At 42.8% G+C, this 14,299-nt stretch overlaps 1 protein-coding gene across 4 annotated transcripts in view; it reads left to right on the plus strand.

The window, feature by feature from the left end:
* rptor (regulatory associated protein of MTOR, complex 1) overlaps positions 1-14,299 on the plus strand; it is a 261,324-nt gene that overhangs the window by 102,833 nt on the left and 144,192 nt on the right. For all 4 annotated transcript variants that reach the window (XM_028566774.1, XM_028566789.1, XM_028566782.1 and 1 more), the window contains exons 5-6: positions 5,877-6,035; positions 13,160-13,306. In XM_028566774.1, the coding sequence (XP_028422575.1) occupies positions 5,877-6,035; positions 13,160-13,306 (306 nt within the window). The remainder of the gene's footprint in view (positions 1-5,876; positions 6,036-13,159; positions 13,307-14,299) is intronic.

Here is a 14,299-nt window from a genome sequence, read left to right on the forward strand (position 1 = left end):
ACGGTATTGCATTGGATATTTTAAGGTGAATTAAACACGGTCTTAAATGTTCATACATGATGGCGATGGACATGTTTGGTTGTTTATGTTTCTAGAGGAGTATTCGTTTTCCATGGAGTCTCCAGTGTGAAGAAGAGAGATTAAATGGCATGCTGATTTTACCTTTTAAGAAATAAGTGCTCTATCACGATGGCAACTTGAAATGTTGCTGGGCTTTTTAACTTGGATCTTGCCGTCACCAGGGACATTGCCTTTCTTTTTTTGTTGTTGTCTAAAACGCAGCCTGATGTGTGTGACAGCGACAGAGGCTCCTACTGCACCTTAACGGTCTGTATTTTAATTGCATCCTGAATGCTTTTGGTACGCTGAAAAGGTCGCTTGTTCTCACAATGTGACACGATGATGAATGGCGACGGAGAGAGAGAGCACAGAACACACCTTTTAAAAAAGAGTTTGTTTCCTGTGGCCCTGATGGATATAATGGAGGTGTTTTTTAATAGAGGTGGTGTGAGCTACAGTTTGCATCAAATCCCCCGAAAGGAGGCTGGAGCTCCCCCTTCAGGGGAAGGGGGTTCATGCTAGGAGACAGACAGACAGAGACACACACACACACACACACACACACACACACACACACACACACACACACACAAACAAACAAAGGCGTAGGTTTTGTTTTGACATTGGAACCAGGGGGTTTGTGGGTCGTCCCACTTCATTTCCAGCATTCTGTTGAAATTTTATGCAACATTTTGTGCCTTTTTCTGCATCAGTTGATGGTGCAATGTCTTTAATTATTGTCCTGTATTTATAAACTTTCTGCATAATTCAAAACATACGTGAGGAAGAACGGAGATGTGCACTGCAAGGTTAAGATGGTATGGTCCACTATAGGGGTGTCTGAAATTGTTGGGAAACATATTTAAGGGTAAGAAGGACATATACGTTTTCAGCCCCCTGAATGTTTTTTTGTTTTTTTTTAAAACCTCTTTTGGGGTTGTCTTTCATATTTTTTCAAGGGGGGACAAATCTACCTCTTCTAAATATTGGGTGGGTGGGTGGTATCCCATCCCATATCTGCATCCCCCCCAAAAAAAATCTACACCTGAGCACACACACACACACACATGAATTTGTCTAAATCTCTCTATGCCACTTGAATTCAATATGCCTGACTGTCATGAATGTAAATGAAAAGCTTTGATAAAGCATCTAAATACCATTGTGATTCTTCTGAAATAAGTAAGTGAGTGTAAACTCCTGTCGCACCTGCCTGTTCCCCTGCTCTTTCGCTCTTTCTTCATTGAAAATCGGATAGGCCTACTCTCCTTCCAAAATCATACAGTACCTCCCCACTACGAACACCCCTCTCCTAATACGAGCTCTGATTTCATATGCTATGCCTCCATCCCTGCAGGCCCCCCCTATAACATCATTATGCCATTCAAATACCACTTGATATCGCCAGGATGAGTGCTCTGACTCTCGGCATTCAGACGCTCCTATCTGATTATGCCCAAATTGAATCAGGCTGTCAGCTCTGCTATCGCGCTGCAATTCAATCCCATCCTCATCCGGGAAGCTGAAATGTGGCATCTTTGATCAAGGTCTGTTCAGTTTTGGCCTCTGTAGAATGTGTGATGTGAAGAGCAATGAGCAATTGTTAATTTCATGCTGCAAATCAGGTGCTGCGTGATATCCCTGCGCCCAAGTAGCAGTGCTTCGGCTGTACTTCCACCCAATATAGTAATAATATCTGCCTAGGAAATCAAATTGTCTAGTCTTAATCTGCATTGCTATCTGTACTCGATGTGAATACGCAGGCCACAAGAAGTAATTAGGTGTGTGTTTTGTTGTTGTTTGCTCACTTTTACTCACGACATGCTAACCGGCAACAAAGGATTCCATTCACTATGCTAAGCTAAGCTACCTGCGGCAGCGGCGGACTAAGACAAAAATGCATTTACCCACCTATATAAGTATAGAGGAGACGGTGAATAACCCTATTTCAATAAACTGTGCCACATGCATGTTTAACATTAAAACATAATATAAATAATATATATCCATTCATTTTTATCCATCTGGCCCAGTTTAATATGCAACTTAATTAATTTTTTTATACAATATATTTAGGAGGTCTCTACTCTTTCTCTCTTTCAGTTAAGGAGTCATGTTTGTTCATCTCACTTTAATTGTTTTGCTGCAAATGTGTCAAGCAGAAAAACAGACCAACACACAATAATAGATCAATACTTGGTGTCTGTGTATTGATACAGTATTGCCACGGAAAATATCGCGATACTATGCTGCATCGATTTTTTTCCCCCCACCCCATCTAGACATGGGCCGGTTACCGGTTTCAAGGTATACCGGGGTTTGAAAAAGACCCGGTTTCAAAACCACTGAGCTTTTCTGTCATGAGTAGGCCTGTCACAATAACACATTTTCCTGGACGATAATATTGCCATTCTGAGACCATTTTCATCTAATATAATGATAATGGCATAATAATGCAGGTACACCTTTTCAAAGATCAATAAACTTTTATTTCTAAAGAATATTTAACACTGGAACTGGAAGACATTTTAAATATCCACAATAAATGAACAAAACAACCAAAATCAATAAATAAAATGGACACTCAGTCTCTGTTAACAAAAAATGCACTGGAATAAAAACCAAACACATTGCATATTGCGACAGGCCTAGTCATGAGCGTTTTTTTATGAGTGATCAAGGACAGAAAGTGCAGTTTAGTAATCCCTCTCCCTGCCAATTTTTTTTTTTTACACAGACATTTAAAAAAAAAAAAACATTTTAAAGCTGTAATTGCAATACCATGAAAACGTGATATTTTTCCTGAAGGATATCATACCGTCAGAATCGTATACCGGCCCATGCCTAACACTCTCTTGTCGTTTTTCGTTAGTTAAACTAGTTGGAACTTTTGTGAGATGTTGTGTTTAAAATCTGGCTTCTGTGATTCAAAGCCATTGGACAGGAGGCAGGCTGTTTGGTAAAAGGCATGTTAGTTATGTAACAGAAGGGCCTTGGTGAGTGTGATAATGATTCAGACTGGTCTAATCGGGCACTTTTCTGTTGCATAACTAGTTGACACCTCCCTTTCTCACACACACACACACACACACACACACACACACACACACACACACACACACACACACACACAAAACACACTATTTAATGAAGTGAAGGAGCACAAACAATGCACTTGTCCTCCGTCTCCTACTATTACTTCTTAGCAATTCTGTTCTTTACAATTTCTCGATCAACTTTTTCACACACACACACACGCACACACACGCCCGACTATCACGCTGACTTTAATGTCCCAACAACATGATATCATGACTTTGCGTAAATATACACTTGCCGTGTTATCGCCACTTGCCGTGTTATCGCGAGAAGAACGTGTTATCGCGTTTAGGAAAAGAAGAACGGGGTTGGGTTTAGGAAAAGAACAAAGCGACGGTTGACACGCAGGACCCGGTCTCCTGGGTGAAAGTCCTGTGTTTTACCCATCCTCCACCCCGACCAACCTCCCTACGCGGATTTTCGGCCTTTCATGCTACTCGCTACGGCATACATTCACACGCAATCACAAGGTAATGTTAGTCAATGGAGGCCAAACAGTGTTGAAATACACGCTAAAAAGCGAGTATGCGTCTTGATAACACGCCAATAATGGCATACGAGTTGGCGTGTCATACATACGTCAATTCATGAGATCAGTCTCCTCATAAAATAACTCAGACTGATGAAGGATGACCTAAAGTAAGCAGCAGGTGGCAGAGAAAACAAGTTGACAGCAGTAAAGCAACAGTAGCACCACCTCAGAGTCAGCGTTGTGTGTTTTTGTGTTTGTGTAGTCAAATATGCACTCAAAAAGCCCTGCTCTGCCTCATTTGTAAAACAGCATTATACAGGAGGTTTGCAAAACTCCTACTATACTGTGTCATATTGTATACCCTTCCTACTATCAACAGCTTGTTTAAAGTTCACACTCAGAAGTGTAAAAATGTCCTTGTTTACCCACAAATTACACTTGCATTTGTGTTTCTCCAAATTAAGACCAACTATTCTTTAAATGCTATCAGTCGCTCAAATCCCAACGTCTTTGTTTGAGTGGTCTGCGCATGGAAGTAAACCTTACCGGTCCGCCTACACTAAAGGCAATGAGTCTGTGTTACCTTATTTGACAAAAATCAATGCATTTACCTGTTTTTCTGAGAATTTAAAGTGATGGTTCTGAGTAATTTCACTCTAGGTTTATTTAAATAACACTTGCCTGTTGGCTTCTGCTCTCTGCTGCTGCTGCTGCTACCGGCAGTAAGATGAGTGCTTAGGGACAGTCTACAAATTACAACACCGAAAAGAGATACAACAAACATATTTATAAATGTAACTTATTTTTTAAAAGTAAGTGCTGTAGTGCAACTAGCAGGAGACAAATTATAATTGAGGTAAGTTTGGAGACATTACCTTCTTTAATCATTAAATTAATAAATATTTTTGTTGTATCTCTTTTCGGTGTTGTAATTTGTAGACGGCCCTAAGCACTCTTCTTACTGCCGGTAGCAGCAGAGAGCAGAAACCAGCAAGTGTTATTTAAATAAACTCCTGGTGTACAAACTTTCCAATCCATCGTTTTATGAGTACGTAACCTATTTGTACTAGTGTAGAAGTTTGGTATCATTTCAGGCATTATTAGTGGGGTCATTTACGAGATACATCACTGGATCCATTAGCCCCTGTGCTAAGCTATTCAGCTGATCACGCTAACTCTCTCAATGTTAGACCCAGGTGAAAAAAGCTTCTGGGGGGGTGTTTGGCTCGAGGTCATGGTGCAAAGGACCCTAGGGGGAAATTACTCCAAACCATCACTTTATAAACAAAAATGAACATTCTGCTTGAGTTAATAAAAACCCAATCAACAAAACTAGTAAAAAAAATATATATATAACCGTGAGAGACCGGTACAGCCAGACTCTCGTATTCAAGTTCATGTTCTGCTTGTTCAACGATTGTTTTGATAAATTACTCTTAAACACATTTAGAGAGGATTTTAATTGCTATTTTTATTCTCAGTTCTTACCATTTTGGTGCTGGTGATTTCCCTTTGGGGTTTTTTGAGGGGCGCCAAAAATGTCTCTATGCAGAAATAACCCCTGCATAAGTGGTACTGTGGGAAAACACCAAATAGGCGTACACCACTGCTGGAGTTAATGTGAACTTGAAACTGTAGAGTTTGAAGAGTGGAACTGGAGTTATTTTATTTTTGCGAGAGGAAAGTTGTTCATATTTTGTGTCCTTGTCTGTTCTGCATTTTTAAAATCCAGTACAGTGCTGCTGTATGAGGCTATAAATCCCATTTCTTTATTTTGTAGAGTATAGACCACAGCCATGACATTGTGTGTTGCATTGTCATCAAAGAAAGTTGGTTCTTCTGCCCATTTTCTAGTTGACCATAGGAATGTCTGCAATTGAAATGGGCAGCAGTATGTGTGTTTATGTAATACCCTGTTACATCACACTGACTCTGTTTCCCTAGTTCCTCTCATATATGTATGTAATATGTAAAGAAAAGATTGGATCATCTCCCCATCATCTGTCATTGTGTTGTGTGATTTTATGTGCGTTTGTTTTTTATTTAACCCTATCTGCGAAATATGTTTTCAAGATGCCTTGATTACCTGAGCAAAATGGCCAAATGGTATCATGGAAAGCCATACCCATAGATTGTACAGGTATATAAAACGTAGTTCCCACTTCTGTCTGAGTCAGTAAAATGTTATTTTAGATATACAAGGATCGTGCTGACCTCTTCCTCTCTTTGCTTTCTGTTTTCCCAGGCGCGTTACAAACAGAGTCTGGACCCTACGGTGGACGAGGTGAAGAAGCTGTGCACGTCGCTGCGACGCAACGCCAAAGAGGAGCGAGTCCTCTTCCACTACAACGGCCACGGGGTGCCCCGGCCCACGGTCAACGGAGAGATCTGGGTCTTTAATAAGGTACCACACACACAAACAAGAAATGTGCTCTCACATTATTCATACAGTAGTAGGGTTGGGTATCGTTTGGGTTTTTCCCGATAACGGTGCTAAAATTATACTTTTAAAACGGTGCCTAAACGGTGCCTGAACCGAAATATACATAATATATTTATAATGTATGTAATATAAAATATTAAAAAAGGAGCACAATACGACAGCTGGCGACATTAAAGAACGGCTTGTTTATTGCTAAGGCCGTATGGTCAAAATTAAATGATTGATTAATAATGTAATAACAATAACATAACCAGTAAATTGCTGGTAAATGACAAAAAGAAGCACCAGATGGGAAAAGGGTATTTTACAATAACTTTGAATGCACCATAAGGCTGGCGAGTTTCAAGTGAACGCACCGTCTGTGTTGTTTTTCAGGCAACGGCAGCTGCAGTCAGACTGTTAGGTCCCTCTCCAGGGAAATACAGTCACACTTTACACCGCTTAACGAAAGCTGTTTAATCCAGCTACTAGCTAAAGCTAACGTAGCGTCCCGTGCAGCCATGCTTCTGAAAAAAAAAAAAAAAAAAAAAAGTCAGTCACCGAAATGAGGCACCGAAATGTTCTTATTCGGTCTTGTTTACATCGGAACCGGTGCCCTATTGGCACCACATTTTGGTACCCAACCCTATACAGCAGTCTATATCCACAACGTTCCGCTTCCGGGATTGCTCCGTTGCTGCCGGAAATTCCGCCGGATGTCCCTCTTTTCAGCCCAATGTCCGTTACCTTCCGCTCTCTTTGTGTTGTCATTCTAACCTTTAGTGGATTTGTGAGGACTATGGTTACCTGCTCCTCAAATCTCTGCAGGGTAAATCCAGACAGCTAGCCAGACTATCTGGCCAATCTGAGTTTTCTGTTGAAAGACTAAATCGCTATTCACACAGGAATAGTATCATCATGGAACCTCGTGTGATTTACATCTGAGTTTTCTGCGGCGCATTTGCATGGGATAAGCGAAACCTGCTTTTACTCAAAATTAACGGACTTATCTGTACCACGAGAGTTGGGTACGCTGAGGCGCGCGGAGGACGGCCGTGGAGGCAGCCAGAGGCCTCCGCACCGCACTTGGGTCGGGGTTCCTTATCTTTTTGGGTCAGGCCCAGTAGAGGTTACTAGAGGCGCCTATCCTATCCCAGCTGTGGCGGCACCCACACAGCATCACCGTCAGCCCTAGTACAAAGTAGCGGGGTGCACGTTGACTCGGGGACGGAGGTCTCCGGTTGGACAGTGGTCCAGACTAGGTTGGCCATTCAAGGCGGCGTTTGCAGCAGGTTTAAAGAAATGCCAGTAAACCAGAGCACGGTTTTCTCTCATCCCGGAATGCTTTGTGGACTAGCCAGACCCTCCTCTGCAGCGCCGTGGTGGAAGGTCTGGCAAAGGGAGACTACTCATACAGTCTAGTTCTAGACCTTTACTGCATATAGGTTCCAAGGAAAAAAATAAATATATATATATATTTTTTTTGATTTAAGTTCATTTTGAACATGGTAAAAATAAAAGATAAAATAGGAACATGTACATTTCAGTACAAGCAAGAAAACCAACAAAACAAATACTCAGCAAACATTGTCTTTCAAAATGTTTGTAAATGATTCAAATTAGGATTTCCATGTTCAAAAAGGAGTAGGAAGAAGTAACCATCTGTTACAGAGATGTCACAGGCTGTGTTTACATGGGCATCACAAATGCAATTATAATGTGATTAAGAACCTAATCTAAGTAAACACTATACTCTTATTAAAGCGATGTAGCAAAGCTCCAGAGAGCATAATCACAAGAATAAACACCTGTTGTGACATGGCAGTTGCATTTATTGAACTGTGAATAGACTCTGCTGCAGCCCAGTTGAAAAAGTATGGAGCTCACGTTGGGAGGAGTGTGGACAGGGCTAGTCAAAGTCATCGCATGACGATTTTAAAAAAAAAGGAGTTCATGTCATGTATGTAATTACTTCACTTAAACAGAGTTAATAGGGGCAGCTGTCAAACTATGGAAACATATTATGGGGCAAATCTTGCTGTTTTGGTCTGGTTTGACTTAAAGTGCTCATATTATGCTAATTTTCAGGTTCATAATTGTATTTAGAGGTTATGTCAGAATAGGTTTACATGGTGTAATTTTCAAAAAGCTCCTCTTTTCACCCTGTGTGTTGAGCCCTCTGTTTTAGCTACAGAGTGAAGCATCTCACTTCTGTTCCATCTTTGTTGGGAGTCGCACATGCTCAGTAGCTAGGTAAGGACTACTAGCCAGTCAGAAGCAGAGTATGAGGGCGTGCCCTGACAGTACCTAGGTAAGGACTACTAGCCAGTCAGAAGCAGAAAATGAGGGCGTGCCCTGACAGTACCTAGGTAAGGACTACTAGCCAGTCAGAAGCAGAGAATGAGGGCGTGCCCTGACAGTACCTAGGTAAGGACTACTAGCCAGTCAGAAGCAGAGAATGAGGGCGTGCCCTGACAGTACCTAGGTAAGGACTACTAGCCAGTCAGAAGCAGAGTATGAGGGCGTGCCCTGACAGTACCTAGGTAAGGACTACTAGCCAGTCAGAAGCAGAGAATGAGGGCATGCCCTGACAGTACCTAGGTAAGGACTACTAGCCAGTCAGAAGCAGAGAATGAGGGCGTGCCCTGACAGTACCTAGGTAAGGACTACTAGCCAGTCAGAAGCAGAGTATGAGGGTGTGCCATGCTAGCAGCTAGGAGCATTATAACGCGTGTTACAAAGTGACGCACGTTCGTCACGGAAGGATTATGATATTATATATATATATACACACACACACACACACACACACACACACACACACACACACACACACACACACACACACACAGATGCAACACAGAAAGAGGGAGAGAGCTTGTCTGTTGCTGGTAAAGATCATAAGCTACTTTCTGTTTACAAATTAATTGTACCCAAATAACATTCCAAACTGTTTGAAAATATATTGCATCAAAATCCATACTCTGTGTTGAACCACGATTCATTGACATTACAACAGCTACATTTATATTGGATGACAATGTGAGATTAGTCTATTGTGAACTTGCGAAAACTGTCCGATAGTGTGATGCAACAGGCTCACCATCAGGGCCCTAATGAGATGGGTGATGCTGCTGCACTGATGCTGTCAAAAGCTTTGATATCTGGCTTTAGGCCCAAATGTGTTCCTGTACGAAGTCTTCAAGGCCACAAGCACAGAAAATCCCGCTCGACAGGGATATGTTGTGGCAAACGGCATCAGAAACATAATTGCCTTGTTGGAGAGCTCTGGGTCAGATGCAACCAAAACTCAAAAGCCGCCCTGTAAAAATCTGTTTCAAAGAGCTGGATTGCAAAACATCCTGGGGATGGTTGTCAAAGGGCTTCTGTGTCCTGCTGTGCTGTTTGCTGAGGCCCGGGAACTGGTCCTGCATCTGTAACTATAAAACCTGTAGCTGCACAGCTGCTGCTGCAGTGTCGGGAAGGGACTTCTCTTTAGTCGGAAACTAGTAAATGTAAAAGGATTATTATTTATTTATTTTTTTATATTGACTGGATCTCACTGTTTCCCTTCTTGTCCGGCTGTTTTAAAAGGCCCGCGAAAATAGACCTGGCGCGTGTCTTTGGTGGAATGGAGAGGTGCTTCTCGCACGCTTCTGTGCTCGACTTCCTGTCCCGCACTATCTGCCGTGTGCTGAATTGCTGCGGAGCTCTCCGGCATCCGGCAAAAATAGAAGCTGTGCGTATCGCTGCCGGAGCTGGGACGTTGGGACATTGTCTTTGCTGTAATCAAATCAGTATATATTTATGTGAAGTATATACTGCTCGAGTGCCGTTTATCAATGGGAATCCATGTGTCCAGACAAGACAAGGCTAGCAGCAGCAGCAGCAGCGCCGCGTCAGACACGTTTCTGGTGTGCAAAGATAGAGAAAACGCCACGCAGCCGCCACGCAACTGACACCGTGTGCAAGCAGCCTAAAGCACTGACTTGAATGGCAGCGATTGCTCACAGGGGGGTCATGGCGCCTCCAGAACACAGCGCAGACTAGGGCTGTCCTCGACTAAAGAAATTCTTAGTCGACTAACACTTATACAATTTTGTCGACTAATCGATTAGTTGATTTAATTGACAGAGCTGTGCGCTTTGAGAGGTGGTTAAGACTAGAAAAGCACAATATAAATGTAGTTAATTAACCATCTGTACAAGTGAGTTTCTCCACAATTAATCCTGTAAAAGCACCACTTTAAATCTTGTGTTTACCATAAATTTGCTCATAAGTTTCTTGGAAATGAATAATTAAGCATGAATAAGCATAAAAAATGACTAATCGACAAAAGAAATCTTAGTCGACTAAAACCAAAACGACCGATTAGTCGACTAATCGACTAAGAGGTGGCAGCCCTAGCGCAGACGCGCCCGGGGGAAATTAGGGGTAATGTGGTTGAAATTCACATTTCCTTTTAAGTGCTTGAAGATCCAACAATCACTAAAGCATGTATCATGCAAGAGAGACGATACAAATGAATGGAATGGCCAAAGTTGTGTTGATGGATTCGCGACGTCAACTTATGCATCGAGCAGTGTTGCCGACTTAGCGACTTTGTCGCTAGATTTAGCGACTTTTGAGACCCCCTTAGCGACTTTTTTTTTTTCTTCAAAAAGCGACTAGCGACAAATCTGGTGACATTTTCTACATTTCTACAGAAAGTAGCCAGATTTCCAGCGAGCATGCAAGGTATTTCTCTCCTGTAGCCGCCAAAACAGTCTTCTGTTCTGTGACTGAGGAGCAGAGGAGCAGCCTCTCTCCTCTCTCCTCAGCAGGCAGGTATAATGGGAGGGGGGGACAGGGTGCGGGGGTCGGTGTAGGTAGGAGAGACGGGAGAAAGACTCCACTGAGCTGAGCTGGCCCTGGGCAAGCCAGCCTTCTTTGAGAATTCTTTATCAATCTTTTTTCCCTCCCTTTGTAGAATTTCTTTTTTTTTTTACTTCAAAGATAGGCTACCTAAATAATAATTATAAGGTAAAATAAATTCCTGTATTGAATTTGTGATTATTTGGCTAAAGAGTTCTATTTCTTTCTATCTACCTTGCTGAAACAAACACTAAGCTTTATACAAATGATTGCGTAATGACGTCACAAATATGCAAATGAGCGTATGACGCCATCTAGCGACTTTTGGAGCTGGTGCTAGCGAGTTTCATTGGAAAAGAGTTGGCAACACTGGCATCGAGTAACATACAAGAAAACATTCCACCTTAAAAGTTGCCGGTAGTTTCTTTGTCTAAAGTTCACTGTTAACTAATAAAGATGACAACAAGGCAGCAAAACATTCTTTCATTTTATAGTAATATTTGACTAATGTATGTAAACTTGCCACCGTAGGAACAGTGAGTTACATAACCTTCGGAATGAGCCACAACTTAACCGTGTGCGTGCACGCGCCATAGGTGCGCCCCGGCACTAAAATAAATAACGCTACACCCCTGGTGACTGCGATGATTTAAAAAGGTAGTCCTAAAGAGACGTGCAGAGGTAGGAAGGGAGATCGAAAACACCACAGAGGCATGATTTTTGTCACCAAAGTAGGGATGATTTGTTTGGCACTGAAATTGGACTGAGGTTCTTGCAGGTGAAATGCAGCTAGAGTAATGGCACGGGTCCACCGTGGCGTTTTTTGACAGCAGGGATCGCCCCACTTCCCAGCATTGGACGCCGGATGGGCTAGCCACTAGCAGTTATCGGTTTCTCTTCACTGACCACCAACAAGCTAAGAAAACTGGCTACACCCTCCGACAACCGCGATGGCTGCACCTGATTGGACGAACACGTCACGTGGGGCTGTCTGCTCGTGGATTTCAAAACATACCAACATGGTGGCTCGTTCGGAAACTTTCTCTCTATTCTCTCTCGATTTTTCTATGTTTTTGTCGTTTTTACCGATGCGGCAAGGACTGAGCCTCTGTACATGGGGCGCACGCTCTACCAGGTGAGCTACACAGGCACCCCTTTTTCCGAGTTTTTTGTCCCTTTTCCGACGTTTTAAAGCTTTTTCTGAAGTTTTTGTAAATTTTCCGATGTTTTTGGCACGTTTTCCTCCTTTTTTGGCATGTGTTCAGACAATTTTGTTATGTCCTATGATTGCTAAGGAATATTTTTGCCGATTTATTTTTTTTTTAGGGCCCAAACAGTAAGTGAGAAAGCTATGTAAGACATGGAATAATACAGTCAAAATATTTGACTTTTTTCTCTTTAATAAAAGGAGGTCAATAAACTAAACATGTCTGGCCCTTGATGTGATTCTTATTTTCCAGTCTGGCCCTTAGTGAAATTGAGTTTGACACCCCCTGCTATAGACAATGAATGATGGCTGAGGCTTGCCAGTGGACACGTACCATGAGAGTGTTCCTCAAAAGGGTCCTGGGCTCCTCGACCACTTCCTGTGGTCACAACTTAACATCACCCAGTCCACCTGCATTCCGTGATCTTAGGGTTGAGTTCCACTGTAGAGACTCAGAGAGTTGAAAAACCAGACATAAAATCTTGAGTTGTTCATCGCCTCGTCCTATAAGTAAGCACCGACTCACAATGATGCACCACTGCTGTCTGGGCTTAGCTGTTGCCTCGCCGCCCCCAGTACACCCTCGGGCCTTATGTGTTCCCCACACCCCCACCCCTTTCCTCCACATTTTACCACTTATACTTATTCCTTTTTCCATAAAATTAAGCTGCTGTGTCACTGGCTGCTCAAACATGAGATGATTGGGGTGAAGTGGCGTTGAATCAAATTTTCCATTTAAGTATAGGGTATAACACCTTTTATAGCACCATGGTTATTAGATTTATTACTCATTGCCTCTTTCTGTGTTCCCATCATCCTCATGTTTCTGTTTCTCTCACTCTCCCTCATTATCATTTTCTCTTTTCAACTGTTTATCTCCCCCTATGCTCTGCCCAACTCTTCATCAAACAGATGACTGGTGAATTATTAAACACAAATCTATAAAATTGAGTTTTCAGCAATAGCGCGATGCCTCGTCTCTCCTCCTAAACTATCTCCTGTCTCATCTCTCTTTTTTTTTTTTTTCTTCTCTCCTCTCTTTCAGAACTACACCCAGTACATCCCGCTGTCCATCTACGACCTGCAGACGTGGATGGGCAGCCCGTCCATTTTTGTCTACGACTGCTCCAACGCGGGGATCATCGTCAAGTCGTTCAAACAGTTCGCCCTGCAGAGAGAGCAGGAGCTGGAGGTGGGCAGCCGCACGGACAAACAACCCTCATGGTTTACGGCATGTCACAACACCGCAGCCATGAATTAGTACCAGGGTTGTAATTGGAAAAACACTCCCAAGAAGATTAGGTGTGTCATATAAACACAAACAGGGTGCAACGAACCGCTGGTATTTATGAGTTATTAATGGGAAAGTGGAAGACTTTGTCACTTGCACACAGGCCACTAAATCACACGCACATACACACTCACACTCTCTCACACACACTTGCACTCATCTACAGTATACTGTATTCATAAAGGAGACAACTCTGTCCAGGATGTTGTCAGTGCCGTATTTCAGCCAATCAAATGGGCAGCTGGCTCTAAATCATTGAGTTTTGGTTTAGTCTTGGGAGTACATACTCACACAAAAAAAAACACACACACACACCCACACACACATTAGATACACACCACTACCAGCCCCCAGTCCCCCTCACCGCTTCATCTTTTTATTACGTTTTCTCTCTTTCTCTCTCCCGGCTGCAGCGTGTTATATGAATCCCTAATGAGACGGTGCTGTCATTCATTTCAATTATTCATGGAGAAGTTTCAGCCAGACTGTAGATTAGCTGGGAAACGAGGGAGGGAGGGAGGGAGGGAGGGGGAGGGAAGGGAAGGGGAGCGGAGCGGAGAGAGCAGTGTGCGAGAGAGTACAGGACGAACATTACCGAGCAGAGAGTAAAGCAGAGCGGCTGTGAACGCCACGTTACCTACGAGTTAAAGTAAAGGTGAAGGCAGCAACTAAACTGCTGAGTTGCCACAGTGTTAGACAGAGCTCGTCACAAGTGTGTCTCCATCCTCGGCCCCTGCTGCTCCTTTTCTGTTTTAAGTTTGCAGGGTTCGTGGCATGGCTGCACCTTCAGGGCTAAATAGAATACAATAGAATAGGTGTATTGCCATTTGCACAGGTACAGGGCCGTACAAGTACATTGGAACTTTTGTGCATTGCTCTTAAGCCCAGTTCAGA

Source organism: Perca flavescens, chromosome 2 (assembly GCF_004354835.1).
Source record: "Perca flavescens isolate YP-PL-M2 chromosome 2, PFLA_1.0, whole genome shotgun sequence".
In the NCBI taxonomy this organism is placed as follows: Eukaryota; Metazoa; Chordata; class Actinopteri; order Perciformes; family Percidae; genus Perca; species Perca flavescens.